Here is a 25,675-nt window from a genome sequence, read left to right on the forward strand (position 1 = left end):
ATATCCTTAGGAGCATAGATAACGGAGCTCACTTTGTTCTTGGGGGACTGAAATGAGTACTTAACTCTGCAGATTGATTTTATTGCAGCCTTTATCTGTTTGCTTCTCTGAATCAGGTCTTAGATAAGGCAACATTGAATGACAGAGACTCCCAGGGTTTTTTTCTACAGTCATATTATCTTAGAGTTACTTTGTCATCTACTATTTTTGTACAAAGGGCAAGAATCCCATGGCAGTTCCCTGGTGGTCTAGTGGTTAGGACGTGGCATTTTCACCACTGCAGCCTGGGCTCAATTCCTGGTCTGGGAACTGAGATCCTATATCAAGTTGCAACATGCTGTGACCAAAAAAAAAAAAAAAAACAAAAAAAAAACCATTATATGTAGGTTGACCAACCATATTCTTTTTTTGAGAATGAAAGGGGTGGAAAAAAATGCTAAACTGAATGGGGCCCTGGCACAACAGAGGTAAAGTGGGACTGTCCTGAGAAAACTGGCTGTATGGTCATCCTAGTTATACAGCAGTCTTGCCAGATAGTCATCCAAAATCTGCCTGAAGGGGTTTGTTGCTCCATAGAAAAGTTAGTACTCTAAAAATTAAAAAGTTCTAATTTAAAAATTTTAAAGTTTTCTTTTTTTGTTTTGTATTTAATTGAGCTGGAATTTATCTCCTTGCTACTACCAACTCTTTATAGTTTTGTCCCCTGGAACTAAGTATAGTCAGAGTATGGTCGTATACAAAATATATTAGCTCTTTAGAAACTTATTTTTAAAAAAACTTTAGGAATCCCCCCCGCCTCTCGCCCTAATCTTACAGTTCTTCTGTAATTCTGACCAGTGCCCAAATTGAAGCAGAAAGAAGAAAAAAAGAAGTGTGAAGGAAAATGTCGAAAAGCCCATACTTCCGGCTAACCTGCCAGGCCCTTCCTCTGGGCACCTTTCGCTGAACCACACTTGATAGCACATCCATGCATTCTCATCTTGGTGTGTTTAGAAAACATTCACTGAGGCCTCTAGCTTCTCAGAAGCAAAGCTTCCAGTTATTACTTTAATATTTTATCACCTTAAGATAGAATGAAGTAATATGTATAGGATCCTGTGTTGTTGTGGCTGTGGTGTAGGCTGGCAGCTGCAGCTCCAATTTGACCCCTAGCCTGGGAACTTCCATATGCCGTCAGTTTGGCCCTAAAAAGCAAAAATAAATAAATAAATAAATTAGTAGATATGGAAAAGTGGATTTCTCTTTTTGACATCTTCACTATTATTTGTTTAGTAACATTAATTACAAAATATATACTAAGCGTACTTACATGCTATATTAGGAAATAGACACCATTGCTAATTATATATCTCTACCTTTATTTACCTTAACTTGCTCATCCGATATTTTTATTCTTAAAAGTGGTCAAAGATGACTAAGTTCAGGAGTTCCTGTCGTGGCTCAGTGGCTAACGAACCTGACTAGAAATCATGAGGTTGTGGATTCGATCCCTGGTCCCGTGTTGCTGTGAGCTGTGGTGTAGGTTGCAGATGCAGCTCCGATATCCGGTGTGGCTGTGGCTGTGGCTGTGGCTGTGGTGCAAGTCGGCAGCTACAACTCCGATGAGACCCCTAGCCTGGGAACCTCCATATGCTGCAAGTGTGGCCCTAAAAAAAAGCAAAAAAAAAAGATAGTTACGTTGGGAATTCTCCTGGGTGCCTTGTATTGGGAGTAGAGGATGCTTTATGGACACCAGGGCAGAGTCGCTAGTCAAGAGGGTGCTCATGTAGTGACCACTTGGAAAAATGCTGCAAGTAAATATACATAAAAGCTTATACAGAGTTGACTTTATGTTTATTTGACCTTCAAATTCAGTTTCTGTGAGTAGCTTTTATTATATAAACTTTGGTGCTGTCAACTGAAGAAAAAATTGCAACCTAAATAGTGAGTTGTGTTTTATCCGGGAACCTTCTGTGAGGACTATAGCCTAGGAGATAACCTCTTAGATAGTTCTGAGGAACTGCTCTGAACAGGTGAGGGAGGAGCCAGGATATATAGCAGTTTTTTCTGGGGTTGGGGGAGGGGAAGTAGTAGAGCATCAGAAGTTTACTGCTAATTGCAAAAAAATAGACTTTTAAATGGAAGTTCCCAGCTAGGGGTTGAAGTGCAGGTGCAGCTGCGAGCCTACTCCACAGTAACACTGTATTCAAGCCATAGCTGTGACCTATGCTACAGCTTGCAGCAACACCAGATCCTTAACCCAGTGAGGGAGGCCAGGGATGGAACCCGCATCCTCATGGACACTACACTGGGTTCTTAGCCCGCTGAACCACAACAGGAACTCTATAAAAACAGACGTCTTAAGTTAATGACTTTAGTACTTTTCTGTGTATGGGGAGATGCAAGAGTCTGGGCTCATTGAATTTATTCTTAACTTTTGTGTGTGTGTTTGTCTTTTTTTTTTTTTTTTTTTTTTTAGGGCTGCACTTGTGGCATATGGAGGTTCCCAGGCTAGGGGTTGAATCAGAGCTGTACCTGCTGGCCTACACCACAGCCACAGCAACACTGGATCTGAGCCGCATCTGCACCCTACACTAACAGCTCATGGCAATGCCGGCTCCTTAACCCACTGATAGAGGCCAGGGATCGAACCTGTGTCCTCATGGATGCCACTCATATTTGTTTCTGCTGAGCCAGGACAGAAACTCCAAATTTATTCTTTAAACATGCATCTTAACTATCTAGGGCCAGTATCTTGTTTTTGTCAGGGTGCACCATCTGGGGTTGACTGCAGTAGCTGCTGGGTCCATGATGGGCAACATTTGTTGTTTACTGGAATGGCAGGCAACATTTTTTTGTCCACAGTGTTATGCAAAAGGTTATCTTCTTAATTTGAGATGATTTTAGGCTTGTTTATACTGGTTTGTTAAAAGTTGTGATACATTTTTGAACTCTGAAAAGTGTTTTGCTAGTATGATGACTTAAAAAGACACATAAAAAACAATGAAGTAAATTGATGTCCTCTTTTGCTTTGCATATTTTATTTTGTTATTTATTTATTTGTTTATTTATTCTTTCAGGGTGGTACCTGCTGCATATGGAAGTTCCCAGGCTAGGTGTTGGTTTAGAGCTGCAGCTGCTGGCCTACACCAGAGTCACAGCAATGCTTGATCTGAGCTGCATCTACAACCTACACTGCAGCTTGTGGCAATGCCAGATCCTTAACCCACTGAGCGAGCCAGGGATCCAACTCAAGTCCTCATGGATCCTCAGGTTCTTAACTTGCTGAACCACAATGGGAACTACTCATTTTGCATATTTAAAAAAATTCTTTAGAGACAAATGAGTGACTGCTTATTGAACTGACAGAGAGCACCACACTAATTTCTGTTTCTGAGTTTATGAAATAAGTATATTAAATTCAAGGAAGAAGGGTGAAACTAGTATTTGTTAAATGCTTTTGTGTGTTAGGCATTATGCTAGACGATTTCCAAATATTATTTTACAATTCTGGGAGGATTTTGGCTACATTTAGAAATTAGATGTGGAGACACTGAGGTACAAAGAAAATAAATTTATTGAAACTCCTAGAAAGTGAAGTAACAATTTGCATGTTCTTCTTTCTAAAATCCAAAATGCACGTTTGTTTCATTATATCACAACACGCAGGTTTGCCCTGTGACAAAATTTTTTTCCTTCCTTGCTTCGTTCCTCCTTCCTTCCTAACTTACTTACTTTCTTCCTTCCTTTCTTTCTTTCTTTCCCCCCCCCACAACTATAAAGTAAGAGGTATACACTCACACTGCTCTGATTTGTGGCCTTACCTGTCTAAGCTGTTGTGATGTTTGGCAAATTATTCTAAGTCTCTACACATCCAAAGTTGTTTTGTTTTGTTTTTTTATTTCAATCTTTCAAATGGGGATAACAGTTTAACAGTCTTTATCTTACAGGTTTGTTGTGAGGGTTAAATGAATTAAATGATTAAAGATCTCAATATATTATTTGGCACTTATTGAACTTTAAGTAAATTTGATGTAATGAAAAACATTTTTTCAACATTTCATGCACATTTTTATATGTGATACTTGGGAAGCCTTAGAGTTTTTCACATTTTGAGAATGTTTATGTATTATTATTCCATTTCATTAATTCAGTTTACATTTCCAGTTATTTAGATACTAGTGTACTAGAAATGGTATTGTGGTTGTATTAGGAGGTTTACTTTGCAGTACACAGTGATTGGTACATGGTAGACAATATTTATTGTAGAACTGAGTGAACTTGAATCTATTTGTAATCATGATTTTTTTCTCCTCTATGGATTCCTAACAATTTGAACTTGATCATACTGTAAAGAAACTTTCAAAGTTCTCAACTTTTAATTTTTTGTTCTTCTGGAATTCCCTGATATCCTGGAGGTTAAGAATTTGGTGCTCTCGCTGCTCTGGCTTGGGTCACTGCTGTGGCACAAGTTCGATCCCTGGCTTGGGAGCTTCTGTGTGCCGTGGGGCATGGCCAAAAATTTTTTTTGTTGTTGTTAGTCTTTTTTTGTTAATCTTTCGTTGTAATGCTATTTTACCTTGTTTTTAGCTAAAAAATGATTCTTTGCCTGAAAACTTTGATTCACATTTTTTCTTTTACTGTTTTCTTTTTGCTTTGCTCCTCTAGCTTCACAATGAAGAGGATAATTCAGAATCATCTGCAGTAGAGCAGCCATCAACTTCAGACCCAGTACCACAGACCATGCAGGCTGCTTCTTCAGCATCAGGACTTGAGGCTGACTCTTCTCCTCCACCTTATAGTAGTATTACCGTGGAAGTACCTACAACTTCAGGTATTGCCCTTTTCAATATAAAGCAGCTAGTAATGCTTTTCGTTTTTGTTTTTGTTTTTTTTGCTAGTGTGATTTTAGTAATTATCAAGTCTGTTAATGGACGTCTTTGGTTTTATGGGGGTCTTTTGGCCGTGTCTGCTGCGTGTGGAAGTTCCTGGGCGAGGGATTGAACCCAAACCATAGCTGTAACCAGAGCCACAGCAGTGACGATGCCAGATCCTTAACCTGCTGAGCCACTTTATGTTTTTTGTGTTTTTTTTTTAAAGATTTTTTTTCCAAAGATGTACTTCATACATTACTTTTCTCATTGTTGTTTTAAAAATTAATTTAAAAGTGTAGCTCTTAAAAAGATGAATACCATATATCATGTATTTTTGAAAGCTAAAATATGATGCAAATAAATTTATGAATGCATAAACATACTCACAGACATAGAAAACAAACTAATGATTGTGGTGCAGTGGTTAATGAATCCAACTAGGAACAATGAGGTTCTGGAACGGCCCTAGAAAAGGCAAAAAAAGACAAAAAAAAAAAAAGAAAGAAAACAAACTAATGATTACCAAAGGGGAAAGGGGAGTGGGGAGGGATAAATTAGGAGTTTGGGATTATCAGATAAAAGTACTATATTCAAAATAGATAAACAACAAAGTCCTACTGTATAGCACAGGGAACTGTACTCATTATTCTATAACAAAACATAGTGGAAAAAGAACATGAAAAAGAATATGTGTATATGGGTATAACTGAATCACTTAGCTGTATATAAGAAATTAACACAACATTGCAAATCAACTACACTCCAATTAAAAAAAGGAAAAAAAAGTAGCTTTTTAAACTTTTTTTTGGTCTTTTTTTCTAGGACTGCACCCACGGCATGTGGAGGTTCCCAGGCTAGAGGTCTCATTGGAGCAGTTCCCTCTGGCCTACACCACAGGCACAGCAACGCCAGATCTGAGCCTCGTCTGTGACCTACACCACGGCTCATGGCAATGCCGGATCCTTAACCCACTGAGCAAGGCCAGGGATCGAACTGGTAACCTCATGGTTCCTAGTTGGATTCATTAACCACTGCGCCACGACAGAAACTCCTCTTTAAACCTTTTTATGCTTACTAGAATCCATTCCCAGTGGATTAGCTGTATAACTTTTGGAAGGAATAAATACACACATACACACATATGTATTCATGCACATGTATACATACACACATGCATGTATAAATACACCCATTCGTGTATGCATATGTATTTACTGATACAGCCATAAAACAAAGTGTTATTAATGATGAATATGAGTGGGGATGTGGTGTATGTGAGTGGGTGAAGGGTGTATGTTGCATGTAATGTTATTGCAGACATGGTAATAATTTTTGAATGTAAGGCAGTGATTGCTGCCTGCCTACTCTTCATCTCATCCTTTCAGGTCATTCAAAAGAACTACCCTTATCTGTTTCTCTGGCCACAATTTGTATTTTCCCAGTAACGCTAAGTTAATCACTATATGATGGAAGATGCTATGAGTGAAACTGCAGTCTCTTTGTTGTGGCTACTGTTGTTGCTGTATAACACATTACCTCAAACCTGATAGAATAAAATAACAAATGCTTATTATTATTAATTCTCATGGTTTAGGGGGTGAACTGGGCTCCATAATGAAGTTCTCTCCTCAGGTCTCATGTGATTGTTGTCTGGTGGTAACTGGACTGGAGGCATTTGCAGGCTTCCTTTTTCCATGTTTGGTAATTGATGAGGCTTTAGCTTCAGCCTGCGCTGAGGCTCTTGGCCAGAACAACTGTATGGCCTCTTGTTTTATCTGAGCTCTTTGCTGAGTGGAGGCTGGATTCCAGGAACAAGCATTCTGAATGGAATCTGTGTCACCTGTTATGACATTGCCTCAAAAGTCACAGTGTCACATCTGCTGCCTTTAGTTTGTTGGAAATGAATCATTTGGTCTTTTTTTTTTTTTTTTTTTTCGGGCTGCACTGAGGCGTATGGAGGTTCCCAGGCAAGGAGTTGAATCGGAGCTACAGCTGCCGGCCTACACCACAGCCACAGCAACATTAGATCTGAGCCACCTCTGCAACCTACACCACAGCTCATGGCAATGCTGGATCCTAACTCACTGAGTGAGGCCAGGGATCAAACCCATGTTCTCATGGATACTAGTCGGGTTCATTAACTGCTGAGCCACAATGGGAATTCCTATACTACTTTTTAGAATCTACCTGCTTTTTATATCAGTGATTCTAGCATAAGACTAATCTGTTGATTGACCTGTATGAATTATTTTACTTATACCAAGTGAGCAATAAGTGTAATGCAGTTTTTAAAAAATAAGCAGTCTGAACTTAATATTGTAATGCATTCCTGGAGATCATATTTCAAAAATAGCTTAAAAATTGGGGAGGGAGAAATTCTTTATTAAAAAAAATCTAAAGAACTAGGTCGATGTGGGCAAAATGTGAGAGAAAGGGACAAGAGTGAAATAGAATTAATCTTTAAGTTTGCTTAGGAGTTGCTAAAGCTGCCATACAAAAGTTAAGCTCTTATAGATTATTAGTACAAAATATGTGGAGTCAGGAAATCCCTGGGTTCTGCCGCTTACTGGTTGTGTGATACTGGGCAAAGCACTTAACTTTTCTGCACCTCAGACTTGCTAAGGTTAATGTATATAGAAGGGCTATAGTATATGGCTCGTACCATATCAGTGTTCCTTACTATTATTCCTGCTGTTTTTACTATTCGACTGAGGGATTATGGGCAAGAGAAATTATTTGAGCATAGCAATAGGCACATAGAGGATGCTCATATATGGTGAGTTTCTTACCTCCTTGTCTTGCACAGGTTTTCAGAATCTCATTCCTAATGGTAATGTTTTGTGTATCAGCCTTTAGATGATACATATGAGTTTTCTCTTGATAATAAATATAAGACTAAAATAATGTAAATAATGTAGTAGTAATTTGTGTGTGATATAGCTTATAACAGGACTACAGATAGCAGTAATAGTCTTCAGTGATGTTTTATAAATCATTAAATTATATTTTGGCTATAAAAAAATGATATGACTTTGTCTTAATGGTTATCTTCTTTTAAATCCTTTTCTTCAGATACAGAAGTTTACAGTGACTTTTATCCTGTGCCACCTCCCTACAGTGTTGCTACCTCCCTTCCTACGTATGATGAAGCTGAGAAGGCCAAAGCTGCTGCCATAGCAGCCGCAGCAGCAGAAACATCTCAAAGAGTAAGACAGCGCTATCATTTCCCTCTGAGAATATTATTTGTAGTAACAGTTACAGACATTTTGTAATATCAAAAATCGTTCTCTGTGTATTTTTTTTTTAAGTATTTTCTCTACTACTGCTTATTTGTATCATCATTTTGTGGTGAAATTGGCACTCTCCTAGTTAAATTCACTTTCTGGATTCCTTAACCTCCTCTTTTCTGTTTCTCTTTCTCTTTCTATTGATCTTCCCCTGCCCCTGTCTTAACTGGTGGTCGTGCTAGATAGCACCTTTTACCAAAGATTTACCACTTCCTAAATCTTGATTTCAGGGATCTCAAGTGCTGGCTTTCACCCCATCGACTCTTTACTGTCAGTGTCCTTCTTTCTTCTTCTTTTTTTTTTTTGTCTTTTTTCTTTTTAGGGCCGCATTCGTGGCATATGGAGGTTCCCAGGCTAGGCGTTGAATTGGAGCTACAGCTGCCACTCTACACCACAGCCACTGCAACGCCAGATCCTTAACCCACTGAGCAAAGCCAGGGATCGAACCCACAACCTCATGGTTACTAGTCAGGTTCGTTAACCACTGAGCCACGACGGGAACTCTGGTGTCCTTATTTCTATCCTTATGTAGTTTAATTCTTTGGTTCATAACTATAATAAATTATTTTTTATATGTTAGCATAGACAGTCCTGGGACCCTGCCAATGAACTCAAGGTAGGTTAAAAACAGAGAAGTAAGTTACAAGGCCTACAAAATTATGTTTCTCAAATCACTTTTTTTTTTTTTTTTTTTTTTTTTTTTGGTCCTTTTAACACATTCCACCCTAGGGTTTGGGAATGATAGTTAAGGATTCCACCGCCCTTTCTCCCTCATCTTCCTGTCTTAGTAAGAGAACCAGCGATGCACGTATTTGTTATTTCTTGCCCTGGTGAAGGGATTGGCTGCCCCCATGATGGAGAGTCAATGAGATGTGTGTGTGCTGTTCTATAGCCAGGTGAAAGGTGGAAATTATTTACATTTTAATGTAGGCTGCAAGCAGGACTAGAGTTTGTTACTTTTTTCTTTGCTTTAGACTTTAGAGATGTTATTTCAAATCCTGGATTCATCCCATTTTGTTCAGGCAGAAGACAGAAGTATCACTTGACACAGGAAAGCTGGAGGGGCAGGGGGAGAGGAAGGTGTTTGTATGTGTGGTGTTCTTGTGCTGTCATCAGGCCAGAGCCCGGCGAGAAGATTATCTGGCAGGTGAGCGGTTTCCCTGGATGGGCTTCTGTCATCAGCCTCAGCCCTCTCCGCTCCTGCTCCCACTGCCCATCCTTCTCCAGCACACACAGAGTTAAACGTCATCATCAGAGTTTTGGGCACATCAGTAAACCTCACATTTATTATTTATGCCTTTTCCCTCTGAGGAGGAAAGTAGGGCCCTGTTAAGATAGTGATGTGAATATAACTCATTTATTAAGGATTTTTGAGACTGAGAAGGGGACTCATAAGGAAGGAGGATAGACTATAAGATGTGGAGTTTTTTTTTTTAATTTTACCAAAACCAACTCCAGATTGCTTATTGCATATATACTTGCACGTGCGTTGTGTGTATCTGCACCCACTTTCAGAGAAGTAGGACAGTAACTGCTCTTCTCAGGGAGCGTCTGTCTCCCTAGGGACCTTGGAAATGGCAAAGGTCTGTCTTTTTTTTTTTTTGTCTTTTTGCCTTTTCTAAGGCCGCTCCTGCGGCATGTGGAGGTTCCCAGGCTAGAGGTCGAATTGGAGCTGCAGCCGCTGGCCTACACCACAGCCACAGCAACTCGGGATCTGAGCCACGTCTGTGACCTACTCCACGGCTCACAGCAACGCCGGATCCTTAACCCACTGAGCAAGGCCAGGGATCGAACCCGCAACCTCATGGTTCCTAGTGGGATTCGTTAACCACTGAGCCACGATGGGAACTCCAAAGTTTATTTCTTAAATCCAGTCTCATTGGGGGAACATAGATAGTGAGGAGACTTAGAAACAGTAGTGTTTTCTAGTATTTCTTATTTCAGATGTGTGGGGTTGCAAGTATGATTATGTGATGATTCAGTAGATTTACTGTAGTCAACCCATTTTTAGTGAATACTTGAGAAATATTTGGATTTCACAGTTTGTTTTATAAACTTTTAGAACATGGCTTATTACTTAGTCTTATAATCATATAGTGGATAGGGTTTATTTATTTATTTTTTGCACCTTGTTTAAAATTGTGTGTAAGTAACTTGTCTTTTGACATAAAAACCAGCACTTGCTAAATTGTGAACAACTCCAAGATAAGGACCTTTGTGTTTGTATTTGTTACCTAGCTATTATCTGGCACATCCTTGTTGTTTAATAAATAACAGTTAATTAAGTTAATGGATGCTTTCTTTAAATTAGCCAGTGTGAGAAATTAGAAGAAATACCACAGTTCTATTGCAGCTCTTTATTTAAAAATATTTTTAAAACCAATTTTAGGGTTTATAAATCAGTGTTTAGTGTTGAAATTATTGCATAGATACCATCTTTTATTTTTTAAATGTTTTTTGGCAAATGTTTTTTGTTATTTTGAAGGTTGAATGAAATTCCATGGAATCAATATGCTATAATACAGCGGCCATTCTTCTCTAGTGAACAGTGAGATTCTTTTCAAGTGTGTTTGTGTTTCCCAGTGTTCATGTTGTAAAGGACATCTTTGTGAATATGTCTTCTCTCTTTTTAGAAACGATGTCCTATGATAAAATCTCTTGGATTGTTATGTTCAGAAGTTTTATGTAATATTTATATTTGTGCCATCATACAAACAGTGGTTTGGGGGCTCATACTGTGCTTTATATTATTTCTGGAATTAGCTTGAGGTTATATAAAAATTATTACTATATATTTAATTATTGCCAGTTATTAAACTGACCATAAGGGGGTTGCCTCAGATGTATGACTGCAGAGTTTAAGAGATCTTTGTGCTTAAATAACGAGCAATATGGTTTTGAAAGTCTTTTTCTTCCAGGAAGGCAACATAAGTAGTGAGACTACTGGCATTGGATGGAAAGAACGTTGGGATTCTGGATTCATGTCTTGCCTTGACCTAACTATGTGATCTTGGACAGGGCACTTGGCTTCTCTGAGCCTCTGTGTGTACTAACACAAAATTGAAACATTAATACCCAGCTGAGACTGTGTATGTGTAGCATGAAATAATGTATTTGTAAGTCAGGTCATGTCACTCATTTGATCAGAACTTCCACTTCACTCAGTATAGTTCAGTCTTTCAGTGGACTCTGTAGCCTTATTCCTCCTTTCTCTCTTGCTCACTCTGGTTCAACCATGTTCACCTCTGCTATTCTGTAACACGCCACCTATCAGTCTATCTCAGGACCTTGCCACTGGCTCATCCCTCTGCCTGAAACACCTGCTTGAAACACTCGTGAGACATCTGCATAGCTAACTCTCTTACCTCTCCTGTAAGTCTTTGCTCAGTGTCATCTTAATGACACTTATTAAAACTGTAACTCTTAACCTCTTGGCATTTCTAAACATCCTTTACTTACTTTTTTTTTTGCAGAGCATTTACATCTTTTAATAATTATATAAACATCTTATTTATTACATCTTTGTTGTTGACCCCACCACTGGAATATAGATTTCAGAAAAGAAGCATCTTTGTTTTATGTACTTTCAGTATGCCAAGTCCCAGGAATCAAAGTCTGATGTAGAATAGAAGGCTCTTTCAATATTTGTTGAATATTGGAGGCAGTCAGTGATACAGACTTTGTATGTACTTTCAGAGAAGTTTCTCTATATTCACAAGCAACTCTATTAATCTTTCTGTATATTATTATTTATTCTGGCTGAACCCATGGCATATGGAAATTCCTGGGCCGGGGATTGAATCCTAGCCACAACTGTGACTGTGCTGGGCTGGGGATCAAATCCATTCCTGCACAGTGACCCAAGCTGCTGTGGTCGGATTCTTTTTATTTTTTGTCTTTTTAGGGCTACATCCACGGCATATGGAGGTTCCCAGGCTAGGAGTTGAATCGGAGCTGTAGCTGCTGGCCTACACTGCAGCTGTAGCAATGTGGGATCTGAGCTGCATCTGTGACCTACACCACAGCTCATGGCAATGCTGGGTCATTAACCCACTGAATGAGGCCAGAGATCGAACCTGCATCCTCATGGATACTAGTCAGATTTGTTTATGCTGAGACACGATGGGAACTTCTGCAATCAGATTCTTAACCCATTAGCAGAAGCTCCTAGTATGTTTTTGTATTATTTTTGTACAAAACAATGTTGCACTATACAAATGATTTTCACTTAATATATTTCATTAGACTGTTGCAAACTTTTTTGTTCTATTTAATTTCAACATTTTTCTGCTGGTTTTTGAATTTTAATTTTTTTGGGGGGGGCTTTTCTAGGGCTGCTCCCACGGCATATGGAGGTTCCCAGGCTAGGGGTCCAATTGGAGCTGTAGCTGCCGGCCTACGCCAGAGACACAGCAATGCCAGATCCAAGCCGTGCTTGTGACCTACACCACAGTTCATGGCATTGCTGGATCGTTAACCCACTGAGCGATGCCCGGGACTGAACCCAAAACCTCATGGTTCCTAGCTGGATTCGTTAACCACTGTGCCACGATGGGAACTCCTGCTTTTTGAATTTCATTGTCTTAGATATACAATAATTTATTTCATTGGCCACAAGAATCATAAATGTAGGTCTGAGATTTTACTTTACTTGCAGACTAATCGATTAGTTTGTCATAGTTTTATGGATGTCCACAGAAGATTGCTGAAACTGTGAGACTGCTGGGTCAGAGACAGAAACTGTATTATTCACAGCAGTAGTAGCCGCCAGGGTGTTAGCTTTTTCTCATACCAGTTTCCCAAGCCTCGGGTCCCACAGGTCAACTCAGAGAGGGCCAAGCGATACAGTGTGGAACCCTGAGTTTAGGGAACCTAGTATTTTCTAATGGTCAGTAGGCATGCCTTTATCTCTAATGTGGAACAAGATACTACTTCTCTCTCCCAAAGCTGTCTACTATAAACTCCTTTGAAAACGTAGTACAGAAAAAAGGCTGCCATTGCCTCTGCCTGGAAGACACACAGAAGCGTGAAAGAATCTCAGAGAATAATCTCCTGGCCGTAGTCTACTGTGGATGGGCATTTAGATTGTCTCATTTTTAACTCTTATGGCAGGCATGTTAACCACCGTCTTTAATACATCATTTCTTATAAGTGAGAATGTATGTGTATATTTATACAGAATATTTCTTTTTTTTTGTTTGTTTTTGTTTTTGTTTTGTTTTTGCTTTTTAGGGCCTCACTTGCGGCGAATGTTGCCAAATTGCCAACCATAGAGGTTGTGCCAATTCAGAGTCCAACACTGATTATGAAAAATCCGTTTTCTCTTTGACGCTAATGCAGCAGTGTCACATCTGTCTTACTTTGATGTTATTCGACTTTTAACTTTTTAATTTACTTTCACACTTACTCTTTTTGAGGGTACCCATGATAAATTAATACCTGCTAATATTTTTTGAGATTATTATGTGCCAGACATTGTACTTATCATCTCATTTTGTCTGCATGGTGAATTGAGGACATTAGAATTTATTTAAATTTTTATCTTTACACTTAAGATAATAAAGTTGTATTTAGTTGAGTGAGCTATTCTAATGTTATAAGTTTTACAGATTCAGGAGGAAGAATGTCCACCAAGAGATGACTTCAGTGATGCAGACCAGCTCAGAGTGGGTAATGATGGGATTTTCATGCTGGCATTTTTCAGTAAGTGTTCTTTCATTTCCAAAATATTTTGGGGGGTATATTGGCTATGTGTATATTTAGAACAACATAAGACAGTGAAGAAAGGCAAATATTATCAGCATGTGTCTACCTTGTTTAAAATGGAAATTGCTCTGGATATTGAACCACTCGATCATATGTTGTAATACAAACCCTAGAACTTATTAAACACCTATCAGGTGACTTTGTATTGTAGTTGTTATTCTAGATGCTGACTGCATAGAGGTATATAAGCATATTTCAAGTTTAATATGGTTTTTTATTTTTTATTGACGTACAGTTGATTTACAGTGTTAGGTTGAGTTAAATGTGTTTTTGTATGTGAAATGCTGCACGTCCACTTGGAACTACAGGAGTGTGTGTAATGAAATGATAAATTCTGCTTTTGGAGCAGAGGACTTGCACTTAAGTGTCTTTTAAGCAGGAGGAAGGGTTGGAAACAGAAGTAGTCCCAGCAACTGGAACAGTGATTTGAAACTCAAAAGTATGAAAGTTTATCTTATTTGTGGGGAATGGAAAGTAATCAGAAGACCAGAAACCTAAATAATATTTTTTAAACATTTTGCAACATTCTTAATTTATTATTTGACTTTATAAAGTAGACTTAACTACTTGAGAGAAGTCTTCATTATAGTCTTTATTATTTCAATTCTTAACACGGGGATTGGCACATAGTACACTCAGTAAATAATATTATGACACTCAACTGTTTAAAGTAAAAATCAGTTTTGGAAACCCGATAGTCAAGTAAGTAAATTTATTAGATTTTGATACAGTTAATTTCTGTCCTCAACCTGGTGAAATGATTAAGATTTCCTACCTTCTTTTATAGAGTGCTGATGTAATTTATTTTAACTGTAAAGTTAATTTTGATAATAAAACTGAGGAATTTTACTTATTTAAAGTACCACATTCAACTTAAAAAATAGAACATATGGAAAATAGGAGTTCCCCTCCTGGCTCAGTGGTAATGAACCTGACCATGAGGATGTGGGTTTGATCCCTGACCTTGCTCAGTGGGTTAAGGATCTGGCATTGTGGTGGGCTGTGGTGTAGGCCGAAGACGTGGCTCAGATCTCGTGTGGCTGTGGCTGTGGTATAGGCCGGCAGCTGTAGCTCCGATTCAGTCTCTAGCCTGGGAACTTCCATATGCTTCAAGTGAGGCCCTAAAAAGACAAAAAAAAAAAAAAAAAAAAAAAAAAAAGAGGAGGAAATATTGAAAGTAGATACTTTCTGAGGTTGGATAACTTTTGAGTCTGAAAATTCCTTTTCCTCTTTTTTTTTTTTTTAACTTTTTAGGGCCACACCTTGGCATGTGGAGGTTCCCAGGTAGGGGTCAAATCAGAGCTGCAGCTGCCGCCTACACCACAGCCACAGCAATGCTGGATCCTTAACCCACTAAGCGAGACCCAGGATCGAACCTACAACTTCATGGTTCCTAGTCAGATTTGTTTCCACTGCACCAAGATGGGAACTTCTCCTCTATTTTGAAATGGTTTCTTTCTTCCGTTCTGGCTTTCATTTCATTTGCTGAAAATAGAAGTAGATAACCACTTAGAATTGTGTGAGTGGATAGGCAGGCAGTTATATTTTTTCTCTTTAGAGTTACTGAATTATATTCAAGTTGGCAACTAGCTAATTAACATATATGCAATATTTATATCTTGTGGTTTTAGTTACAATTTATAGTTAGATGTGATGTGAAATAGGATGAAAATAAAATGAACACTTTGGCTACAAATAATTCTGTTTTATACTATTAGTCTAGTGAACCTTAATTTTTTTCCTTAGTTTTAGTTGAACTGATAATGCTGTATGGTAATAAGGCTTCCCACTTTTTTTTTAAACAAAAAGAGTAGCATAAACATTAATTCCTTTCATGGCTATGTCTTGTAACACATTTTAATTGGAAAAGAAATAATTTAAGGAGTTCCTTTTGTGGCTCATGAACCCACCTAATATCCATGAGGATGTGGGTTTGATCCCTGGCTTTGCCCAGTGGATTCAGGATCGGCATAGTGGTGAGCTGTGGCATCGGTCTCAGACCTATGTTTCTCTCGGTCGCAGACTGATGTTGCTGTTGCTGTGGCATAGTCCACCCTTAGCTTGGGAACTGCCATAAGCCACAGGTGTTGCCCTAAAAAGAAAAAAAAATTTATTTTTATTGTAGTTATTTGTAGTATAAATACCTGTTTCTTAGTTATAAAAGCATGTTATTTAACACCATCTAATTATTCAACTCAGAGCTTAGTTATTATCTCATTTCTGTATTTTGCGTAAACATGCTATCTTCTCAATTTTTATTTTTTAGGTATGAAAACATTTCACTGATATACCATTGTTGTAAATCCACAGTAACCTAGGCACTTGGTTTACCTTATTTTTGGTCAATGGTGGTATATTAGCCAATGTGAATATAAATAAATCTATTTGATACATTAATGTAAATTATCTGCCTTTCATTTCATTTTTACTAAATTGTTTCTACACCTTACATCTTTATGCTTCCTGTTCTAAACATATTCTACTAATATTATAAGAGTAAAGTATGACTTATTTTTTACCTTCATTTCCTGATGTTTTTTGGGGGTAGGCTGTATGCCAGGGCCTGTTTAATTGTGTTGCTAAGCATAGCTTTTTTGTAGTCACTACCATCTAGTGGCTGTTCTACAAATTGCAACTTGCTATATTTTCTATGCCTCTTAAACAATAGAGTAGCTATTGTCTAGAATCTGTTCTGTTGTCTATTTCTAAATTCCAGAAATAAATTCTGTTTAAAGTGATTTATAATTTAAGCATTTCAGGTTATATAATATATGCAAAAAAACTGCCTTGAATGTCAGTAAGAATGTTTTAATTAAAGGCTTTTCTTGGTTTGGAGTTCCTGTTGTTGCTCAGTGGTAACGAACCTGACTAGAATACATAAGGATATGGGTTCGATCCCTGGCCCCAATCAGTGGGTTAAGGATCTGGCATTGCCATGAGCTGTGGTGTAGGTTGCAGACGCCATTCGGATCCCATGTAGCTGTGACTGTGGTGTAGGCTGACAGCTACAGATCTGATTGGACCCCTAGCCTGGGAACTTCCATATTCTGTGGGTGCAGCCCTAAAAAGACCAAAAATACACCAAAAAAATTTTCTTGGTTTAATTCTCTCCTCTGTTTTCTATGTCTACAATTCAGTCTCTTACTGCAAGTAATCCTAAAAAAAGTTTACACTTAAATTTGGTAAGATAATTGTTCATGTTCAGAAAATGTAAAGAAAGAAATATATGTGTCCTCCGATAATGTTTTGCTTCTCTTAATCCTTGAAGTGTTATGCAAAAGGCCTCATACATGCCTTATCTGCTTATATATGAGCCACAGACTGGGTGACTTAAATAATGAGAATTTATTTTCCCACAGTTCTGGAGGCTAGGAGATCAAGGTGCCAGAAAAGTTGGTCTCTGGTGGGGTCCCCTCCTGGTTTGCAGATGGCGGTCTTCTTGCTGTGTCCTCGCATGGCCTCTCTGCCTGTGTGCAGAGAGAGAGAGCTCTCTGGTGTCTCTGCCTCTTCCTATAAGGACACCAATCCTGTTGTATTAGGGCTTCACCCTTATAACCTCATTTCATTGTAATTCCTTCCCTAAAGGTCCCTCTCTAAATACCATCGCACTGCTATTTAGCCTTTGAATTTGGAAGGGAACACGGTTTAATCTATAGCAAGTTATAGCACATGAGCACAATTTAGACATTCATGCTGCTAGCAGACAACGTGAAGAAAACATGGTGGTTCATTAAGTACGTTTTCCGTTCTTTGGGATCTTTTTCCTCTTTGGGGTACAATGATATGTATAATAGATGTTGGTAAGTCTGATTTTGAAGACATTGGACAGTGTTTAAATTATTTTTTTCCCCAAAGATAAACATATACATACTCAAAGGTGAAAGCATACTTTTGCTGTTTGGGGTTTTCTCCATTGGTGCTTCCTCTCTTTTAACATCATGGCATGCTTACAGAATGCTACGGTGTCGATAGCACCCGGGGATGAAGAAGTAAGGTGCTTAGGACTGCGCTGTCCTGTGCTGCAAACCTCATCTGCCTGCCCTGAAGGCAGAGGAGAGAAATAGCTCAGCTTGCCACCAACACGTAGGTGGCAACCAGTTGGGAGTCTCTAGTGCTATTTGTTCATGTAAATTCTTTACTGTAAATAGATATAAAGCTATTTCTTGTTCCGTGCTTTCCCCACGGCGAACACAGATATTAGCCAATGAGATACAGAGCAGCTATGTGCAATTGATTATTCTGCAGTGATGGAAATAGTCTGTCTCTGCTGTTCAGTGTTGTGGTAGCTAAAAAGCAGTGTAAACAAGCTTTGTTTACAGTAGTGTCTTCTGAATTTTCTTTGCGGGAAGGAGAAGACCTACTTTGTAATGTGAAGAGAGCATTTTGTATGGGTAGTGAGTGTGGCTAACATTTTTCAGCAGTCACTACTGCCAGGTTCTGTACTGTGCTAAGCTCTTTACATTCTCACTTAATCCTCTTATCAGTCTTGTGAAGTAGCAGCTTACAGATCAGAGAACTGTGGCTTAGGGAAATCAGCAGTGAGTCCAAGGTCATATACAGAGTGAATGAGTACAGCATGACTCAGACACGGCTCCCCTCTTTTACAGTCCATTTCTCTCACTATTGCAGCATGCAGTACAGCTTCCATAAATGAGGAAAAAAGCTGTGATTAGCAAGTATTAGGAAGGAGGAAATTATAGGAGTAGGGACATTGCTTCAAAGAAATAGCCATTCTGTTTCAACATATCCTAAAATGTTTCCTTTTTGTCTTCAGAATCCTGAAAGATCATAATTTCTATAGGTAATTTGCTCTATTCTCCCTGAGGGTTGGTTGGAGATACTCAGGGTAAGAACATGGACACTGAACAAGACCACACTTATGCTCAAATTGATCTTTAGATTTATTATTACTACTGTCATTATTATTATTATCATTATTACTTTGCTTTTTAGGGCCACACCCATGGCATATGGAGGTTCCCAGGCTAGGGGTCAAAGTGGAGCAGCAACTGCTGGCCTACACCATGGCCACAGCAACTCGGGATCCGAGCTGTGTCTGCGACCTACACTACAGCTCACAGCAACGCCAGATCCTTAACCCACCGAGCAAGGCCAGGGATTGAACCCGAAACCTCATGGTTCCTAGTCGGATTCGTTTTCACTGTGCCACGACAGGAACTCTACTATTTTTATTTTGGTAATGTTGATATCTTGGACATAAAGAGGGCATTTTGATTATATTTCAAGGACCTGTGTCAGAATGGTTTCTGCTACCAGTAATAGACCTTTACTCAACTATTTTAAATAGTTAGGGGATTATCTCACAAACCAAGAAATCCCTGGATGAGCAGCCCTCAGGTACAGACCATTTATCAGTGCTGTGGCTCTGCTTTTCCCTGCTTTTCTTCTCTCCCCTTGGAATGATGGTTTACTCCTCAGGCTGATAGTAAGATCCTTGCGGCAGTTCCAGGTATATCTCTTAAACATGACATCAGTGGAAGATGAAGGGCCTTTCCTTTTCTTTTTAAAAAACTTTTACTTTTGAAACTCTCAAACTAGACTAGAATATAATAAACTCCTGTATATTCATTACCCAACTCCTGTATATTCATTACCTAGAATATAATAAACTCCTGTATATTCATTACCCAGCTTCAACAATGATCAATTTAGAGCCACTTATTTAAACTACATTGTCCTCCTTGCTGTATTTTTAAGAATGTTTTTCAGAAGTCCAATTAAAAAAAAAATCACTGGCAGGGAGTTTTGGCCTCCTGTAGTTTTCCCAAAAGACTCAGCCTGACCTATGGGGGCTTAGTATGGGGTCCATCCTTCCCTGAAATAAAGGCTGTAGAAGTGGGTTGGTTCCTACGAAAGGGAACAACAGGTTTTGTTAGGTAAGAGGTGGGGACGGTGAACAGTACCTGCTCTGGAGCAGTCATTTATTCAGTTCATCTTTAATAAATAAATAAATAAATAAATAAATAAATAAATAAAAGTATGGTTTCAACTTTTAGTGATAACCTTTAAGGAATTGATTCCTGTTCACCAAACTGACAAGAAACCAAGGTTACCCATTTGTTAAAATACTTTATACACTGTAAACCAGCTATAATGGAAAAAATAAAAATCATTAAAATAAAAAAATGCTTTGAATAATGAATACGTTTGCAAAGGGTAAACTATAGTCTATAAAGAAGACTTAATTGGTATAGAGTTGAAGGGAACTGCTGTTTCTATTGATCAGTGAAGTATATTGTGTATGTTTCTTGTTAATTTGTTTCCAAAGTGTGGTCTTTAAAAGAATTATTTCTCTTGCTTTCAGTGGCATTTATTTTCAACTGGCTTGGATTTTGTTTATCTTTCTGTATCACCAATACCATAGCTGGAAGGTATGGTGCCATCTGTGGATTTGGCCTTTCATTGATCAAGTGGATTCTTATTGTCAGGGTGAGTGTCTTGATAGCCCCTGTCACTTTTGTCTCTAAAAATTAAAATACATGAAATTTCCCAGGTGGCTCATAAATGTTCATTTTATGTATGTGAGTTCAGTTATGTTAAGATTTATTAACTTCTATACTTAATTATTATAAGGATCTCTGGTGTGAACATTTTATGACTGTATTATATGAGAGCTTGTATGTTGAAAGAACTTTGAAATCAGAAAAATTTGAGTTTGAATCTTATCTTTTTTTTTGTATTAGTGTTGTAACTTAAGTTTTTATTTATTTATTTATTTACTTATTTTTGGTCTTTTTTAGGGCCGCACCTGAGGCATATGGAGGTTCCCAGGCTAGGGGTCGAGTCAGAGCTGTAGCTGTTGGCCTACACCACAGCCACAGCAATGCCAGATCCGAGCCGCATTTTCAACTTACACCACAGCTCACCGCAAGGCCGGATCCTTAACCCACTGAGTGAGGCCAGGGATCGAATCCAACTCCTCATGGATACTATTCGGTTTCGCTAACCGCTGAGCCACACTGGGAATTCCATTCTATGCCTTTCTTTTCATTTCCTGTGGTTCCTGGAAATCACCCTCTATCTACCTCATATCATTTACAAGGTGGTATAGAGGGAAATAACTGGACGTCCTTTTCTTTCTCCCATCTCAACAACTTCTCTAGTCCCCAGATAATTTTCTGTAACCATTGCACAGGAGTGGTATTGTAAGCATAATCTTCCCCCAGCTCTTTTTCTTTGCCACTTGAAAGCCCCTTTTGGCTCCTTTTTACAAAGGTAGAAAGTTTTACAAAGTTTCATTAGATTAAGGCTAGGGAAGTGGCTATGTTAATTAATAACTTTTTAAAAGTTACCCACGCATTTAAATTCTGCTGTACAATTAATAATATATATACTTTCTAAAAGTCTTATTTATTTAAACATCAATTTCTAATTGAATGAGTTAAGTCCTGAATTTTTCAGTAGAAATCACATATTTTGTCAGCTTTTCTTAAGTGCTTCAGACATGTCAGTTATGCACCTACATTATCAAATTGATTAAAAAATTACCTATTACAGCACTATTAAAACCGAGTTTTATGTGTTTCTTGTTATTTTTAAGCTTATTTTATTACTTCCCAGGGCTTCAGTAGTCTTATCAGACCCTGTCTCTGTTCAGACTAGATTATAGGATTTGGTTATTAATCAGTTGATTCTTGGGATTCTTGATTGGGGACCTGTGGGCTGGCTTATTCTAAGGTGATTAAACTGGGCCATTGTAAGAACTGCCCCCCTGGCTAGTTTCTGTTTTAATTTCATTTTAAAAATGTAAAATGGGTTCCCACCATGAGTCTAATCATGGGATTAGACTTTTATGTTAGAGATAAAGAGAGACAATCACTGAGATAAAGAGACAGTCGCTGCCCTTGCAGAAGTTAGTGTTAGAAAAACCTCAGAAGAGCTAAAGTACATATATCCAACCTTGGTTATGTTAGTAATAGAATTAATTATTAGTATTCAAATAGGATTTCTTGCCTAAATCTCAGAATACAGAAAATGATTTGATTTTTCTCAGTTCTTCTGAGGTTAGTGAACGGCTAGGATCAGTCTAGACTCATAAAAAAAAGAAATTAGTGTATTACATGCCACCCCGGCCTCTGAGATAATAGGACCTAATTCTCTCATAGAACCTCAGGTTGAGAAAAGGTTAGATGATCTAGTTATCAACTCCAGTTATTGTGATTAAGATGGAGACCTTAAATTCAAAGACTGGTGTTTCTCAGAGCTTTGAAGGTATATAACAGCATCAGGTTTAATCACTGAGACTGTTTAATTTCCCTTTAAATTACCTTTCCTGAGCTAAGGTTAGTTAATATTATACCTGTAGTGTATATTGAAAAATGATATAAGAAAAGGATTTAAAAAAATCTATTGTTATAAAATAATGATAGCTGCCATTCAGTGAGTACTTACTATGTTCCATCCAGGCTTAATTCATCACAAACACTAACTTCCTTTTTTTTTTTTTTTTTTGGATTTTTGTTTTTGTTTGTTTTTTGGCCCTGCCTGTATAATGTGGAAGTTCCTGGGCCAGGGAAAACCTTAAATTCTTTAACCCTGTCTGTATCAGTGATGCTGGTAACAAGCCAGCCATTTTATTGATGATGCAGCTAATAATAAAAGATCTGCTAACTTGCTCAATGTCCCATAGTTTGTATCTGGATTAGAATCCGGCTTGATTTCAGTTCAGCACCTGTCTCCTAATCCTGCACTGTCTCTGTGACACTGTCCTTTGACTTTTATTATAAAGCTCCAAGCAGGACATGCCCCTTGGAATTCAGTGTTGAGAGAAAGATTTTCTCCTAAAAGCCTGGTGTTTCCTTTTATTAGATAGTAAGTCATTTATAAATTGCACTGCTGCTTTTCTTTTTGTTTCTGAGTTGCTCTGAATCTCAGATTTAGTGTATCTTTAGCCCAAGATTCTGATATTATTTCTGTCTAAGGTTTTTGATGTTTTTATCACTTGTTTAAAAATGCGTATATATTTTATTAAAAATGGACGAGTCTTTTTGAAAGTAGGCAAGATATAAACAATAAAATACTGGTGTTATATTAATAAAATGAAATCATGTTAATTCTTATTGTTGATTAATTTATTTTCCAAAATTTGATTTCTGTAGCCTGTGGTTGACCAGTGAACATGATTTATTTACTTAAAAACAAAAACAAAAACACGACTTGGCTCAGCCCTATGATTTTGAAATACTTTTGATAACTTAGTAATGAGCCCAAAAGCTTATTATTCATTTTACATAGTGAGTTTTTGTCTTTGACTTCAAACTTGAGGTAATTATATTCTTCACTTGGGAACAAATAAAGAATAGCTACAGATAAATACTTTTGGTAAAGAATGGCTCTTTTTTTTTTTAGTCGCCTCTTGCCGAGTAAAATTATATATTAAATATATTTTAAAATATATTTAAAAAATAGAAGGTTGAAAATGTATTGCTCTGGTTTTTTTATTCCTTTTGTTCTTAAAGTCTCCAAAACCTGTAAGAAAACCTTTTATTTCTAATTGTTAATCATTCGATTAAAAAGGATTGTAGTGCTTTCCTACTTTACAAGCTATATTTTCTCACTTTTCCAATTCTCCCTTCATTGTACATATTTTAAAAGTGTAGGAATATGTGAGATTTGCATCTATAATGGCACTTTGAAATTTCTGAAACTCTGAGAACTTAAATCATGGTTCATGTATTGCAAATACTTCCTGTGAAAATATTTTAAGGGCTTTAAAAAACAGATTTAGATAACCTTTAGTGGATATGCTTCCTTACTAGTGACATTACTTATGATTTGTAAGCATTTTTGTTATTATCAAACCTATAAGATTTTAAAGTTTTTATGGCAATTACCAATGAATAGTTGCAAATAATTACCTTTGAAGTTGGAGATAGATAACATCTGAGGACAAATCTGCAATTTAACAAACTCATTCTTATTTAAATCAGATTCACTTTAGAGACCAGTGGAAACAAAGTAGATGGAACAAACAAGAAGATTAGACTGATTTAAAAAGAAAACTTGAAAACAAAAATCATCATGTCCAGAGTCTAATCAAGGAAAAGATACCTATGTCCAGTATCACCAAACCCTGCCTTCCATCTGCCTGTTTATAGTCTCATTTCACTGAGACTATAAACTGTCTACCACTGCCGCTAATAGGAACTGTTGAAATGCCACTTCAAGGTTCATTTAGCTGTTCTCAGCTCACTGTTGGGAACTGAATGCTGGAGCATCTAGTTTGAAAATAAAAAGACTCTAATGAGTTGAGGGTCTTTATGTGCTTGGTATTCTTGGCAGTGATTAACAGTAGGGGGTGTACAGAAGGTCAAAAGCTCTTCTTTTTAGAGGTCAGCAGAACATCCCCATCTGATAAGATTAAACTAATGTGGCTTTTGGTGTTAATATCTAAAGCAGCGGGTTGCTGTAGTGTGTTTGGGATGGTGGTTGTGGCTTTGAGAGATTATGAAAAAAGAACTGACATGTGAACTCTTTAATGAGAAAATGTTGGATTTAGATACATAGCACTTATCTTTCTTCCTTAACAAGTCATTTGAAACTGATTTTTGTTTCCAAGATATTTTATGTTTGATGCTATTGTGTTTTTTCTCAAGTAGTTATATATGTATGTCATTAAGTATTTTTCTTTTCTGTTTTTTCTCTGTGCCATTTTAAGTGCTAAAGATTGAGATAAATCCTTCTGAAACTGAGGCTAATTCTATGATTTTCAAATTTAGGTACATAAATACATTTAATATATTTATGTTCACTCCATAGTTTTCTGATTATTTTACTGGATATTTCAATGGACAATATTGGCTTTGGTGGATATTTCTTGTACTTGGTAAGTTTATTCTTAATGTATTTCAGTATGAATAATTTGCATCTAGTTCAGTTTTGATATTTCCTAAAATTATGAAATGTAAATACACTGTGTTGTTATTTGTGAGAAATAGTTTTTCTACTACAAAATGCTCATGTCCAAACACTCATATCATCTCAGCTATTCAGATGATTTTATATAACACTCCGGGTTTCCAACTTAAAATTCAGAGCCTATCAATTTAAAAGACTCAGTGGTTGAATGATAATACTACAAAACTTGAAAATCCTAAGACAATTTAAAAAATAGCTGAGGGGAGTTCCCGTGGTGGCTCAGTGGTTAACGAATCCGACTAGGAACCATGAGGTTGCGGGTTCGGTCCCTACCCTTGCTCAGTGGGTTAATGATCCGGCGTTGCCGTGAGCTGTGGTGTAGGTTGCAGACGCGGCTCGGATCCTGCGTTGCTGTGGCTCTGGCGTAGGCCGGTTCCCGATTCGACCCCTAGCCTGGGAACCTCCATTTGCCGCCGGAGCGGCCCAAAGAAATAGCAAAAAGACAAAAAAAAAAAAAAAAAAAAAAAAAAAGTTGACTTCAGGAGTTCCCTGTCATGGTGCAGCAGAACTGAATCCAACTAGGAACCATGAGGTGTTGCGGATTCGATCCCTGGCCTTGCTCAGTGGGTGAAAGATCTGGCATTGCTGTTGCTGTGGTGTGGGCCGGCAGCTGTAGCTCTGATTAGCCTGGGAGCCCCCATATGCTGCAAATGTGGCCCTAAAAAGCAAAAAAAAAGAAAATTGACTTCAGCATTTATTTTGGAAAATATACATAGATAATTTTCTTTTAATGACCATAGGAAATGTTGAGAGTTGCATATTCTATCCATTCTTTTATTTTTGGATCATCGAAACATTCTTTACATTTTTTTGAAATGAACCCTGCATTAA

General features: G+C 37.7%; 1 protein-coding gene across 1 annotated transcript in view; it reads left to right on the forward strand.

The window, feature by feature from the left end:
* NDFIP2 (Nedd4 family interacting protein 2) overlaps positions 1 to 25,675 on the forward strand; it is a 66,325-nt gene that overhangs the window by 32,861 nt on the left and 7,789 nt on the right. The window contains exons 2-6 of the mRNA XM_001926577.5: positions 4,648 to 4,813; positions 7,926 to 8,059; positions 13,750 to 13,843; positions 20,232 to 20,356; positions 24,686 to 24,752. Of these exons, the coding sequence (XP_001926612.1) occupies positions 4,648 to 4,813; positions 7,926 to 8,059; positions 13,750 to 13,843; positions 20,232 to 20,356; positions 24,686 to 24,752 (586 nt within the window). The remainder of the gene's footprint in view (positions 1 to 4,647; positions 4,814 to 7,925; positions 8,060 to 13,749; positions 13,844 to 20,231; positions 20,357 to 24,685; positions 24,753 to 25,675) is intronic.

Source organism: Sus scrofa, chromosome 11, assembly GCF_000003025.6.
Source record: "Sus scrofa isolate TJ Tabasco breed Duroc chromosome 11, Sscrofa11.1, whole genome shotgun sequence".
Classification (NCBI taxonomy): domain Eukaryota; kingdom Metazoa; phylum Chordata; class Mammalia; order Artiodactyla; family Suidae; genus Sus; species Sus scrofa.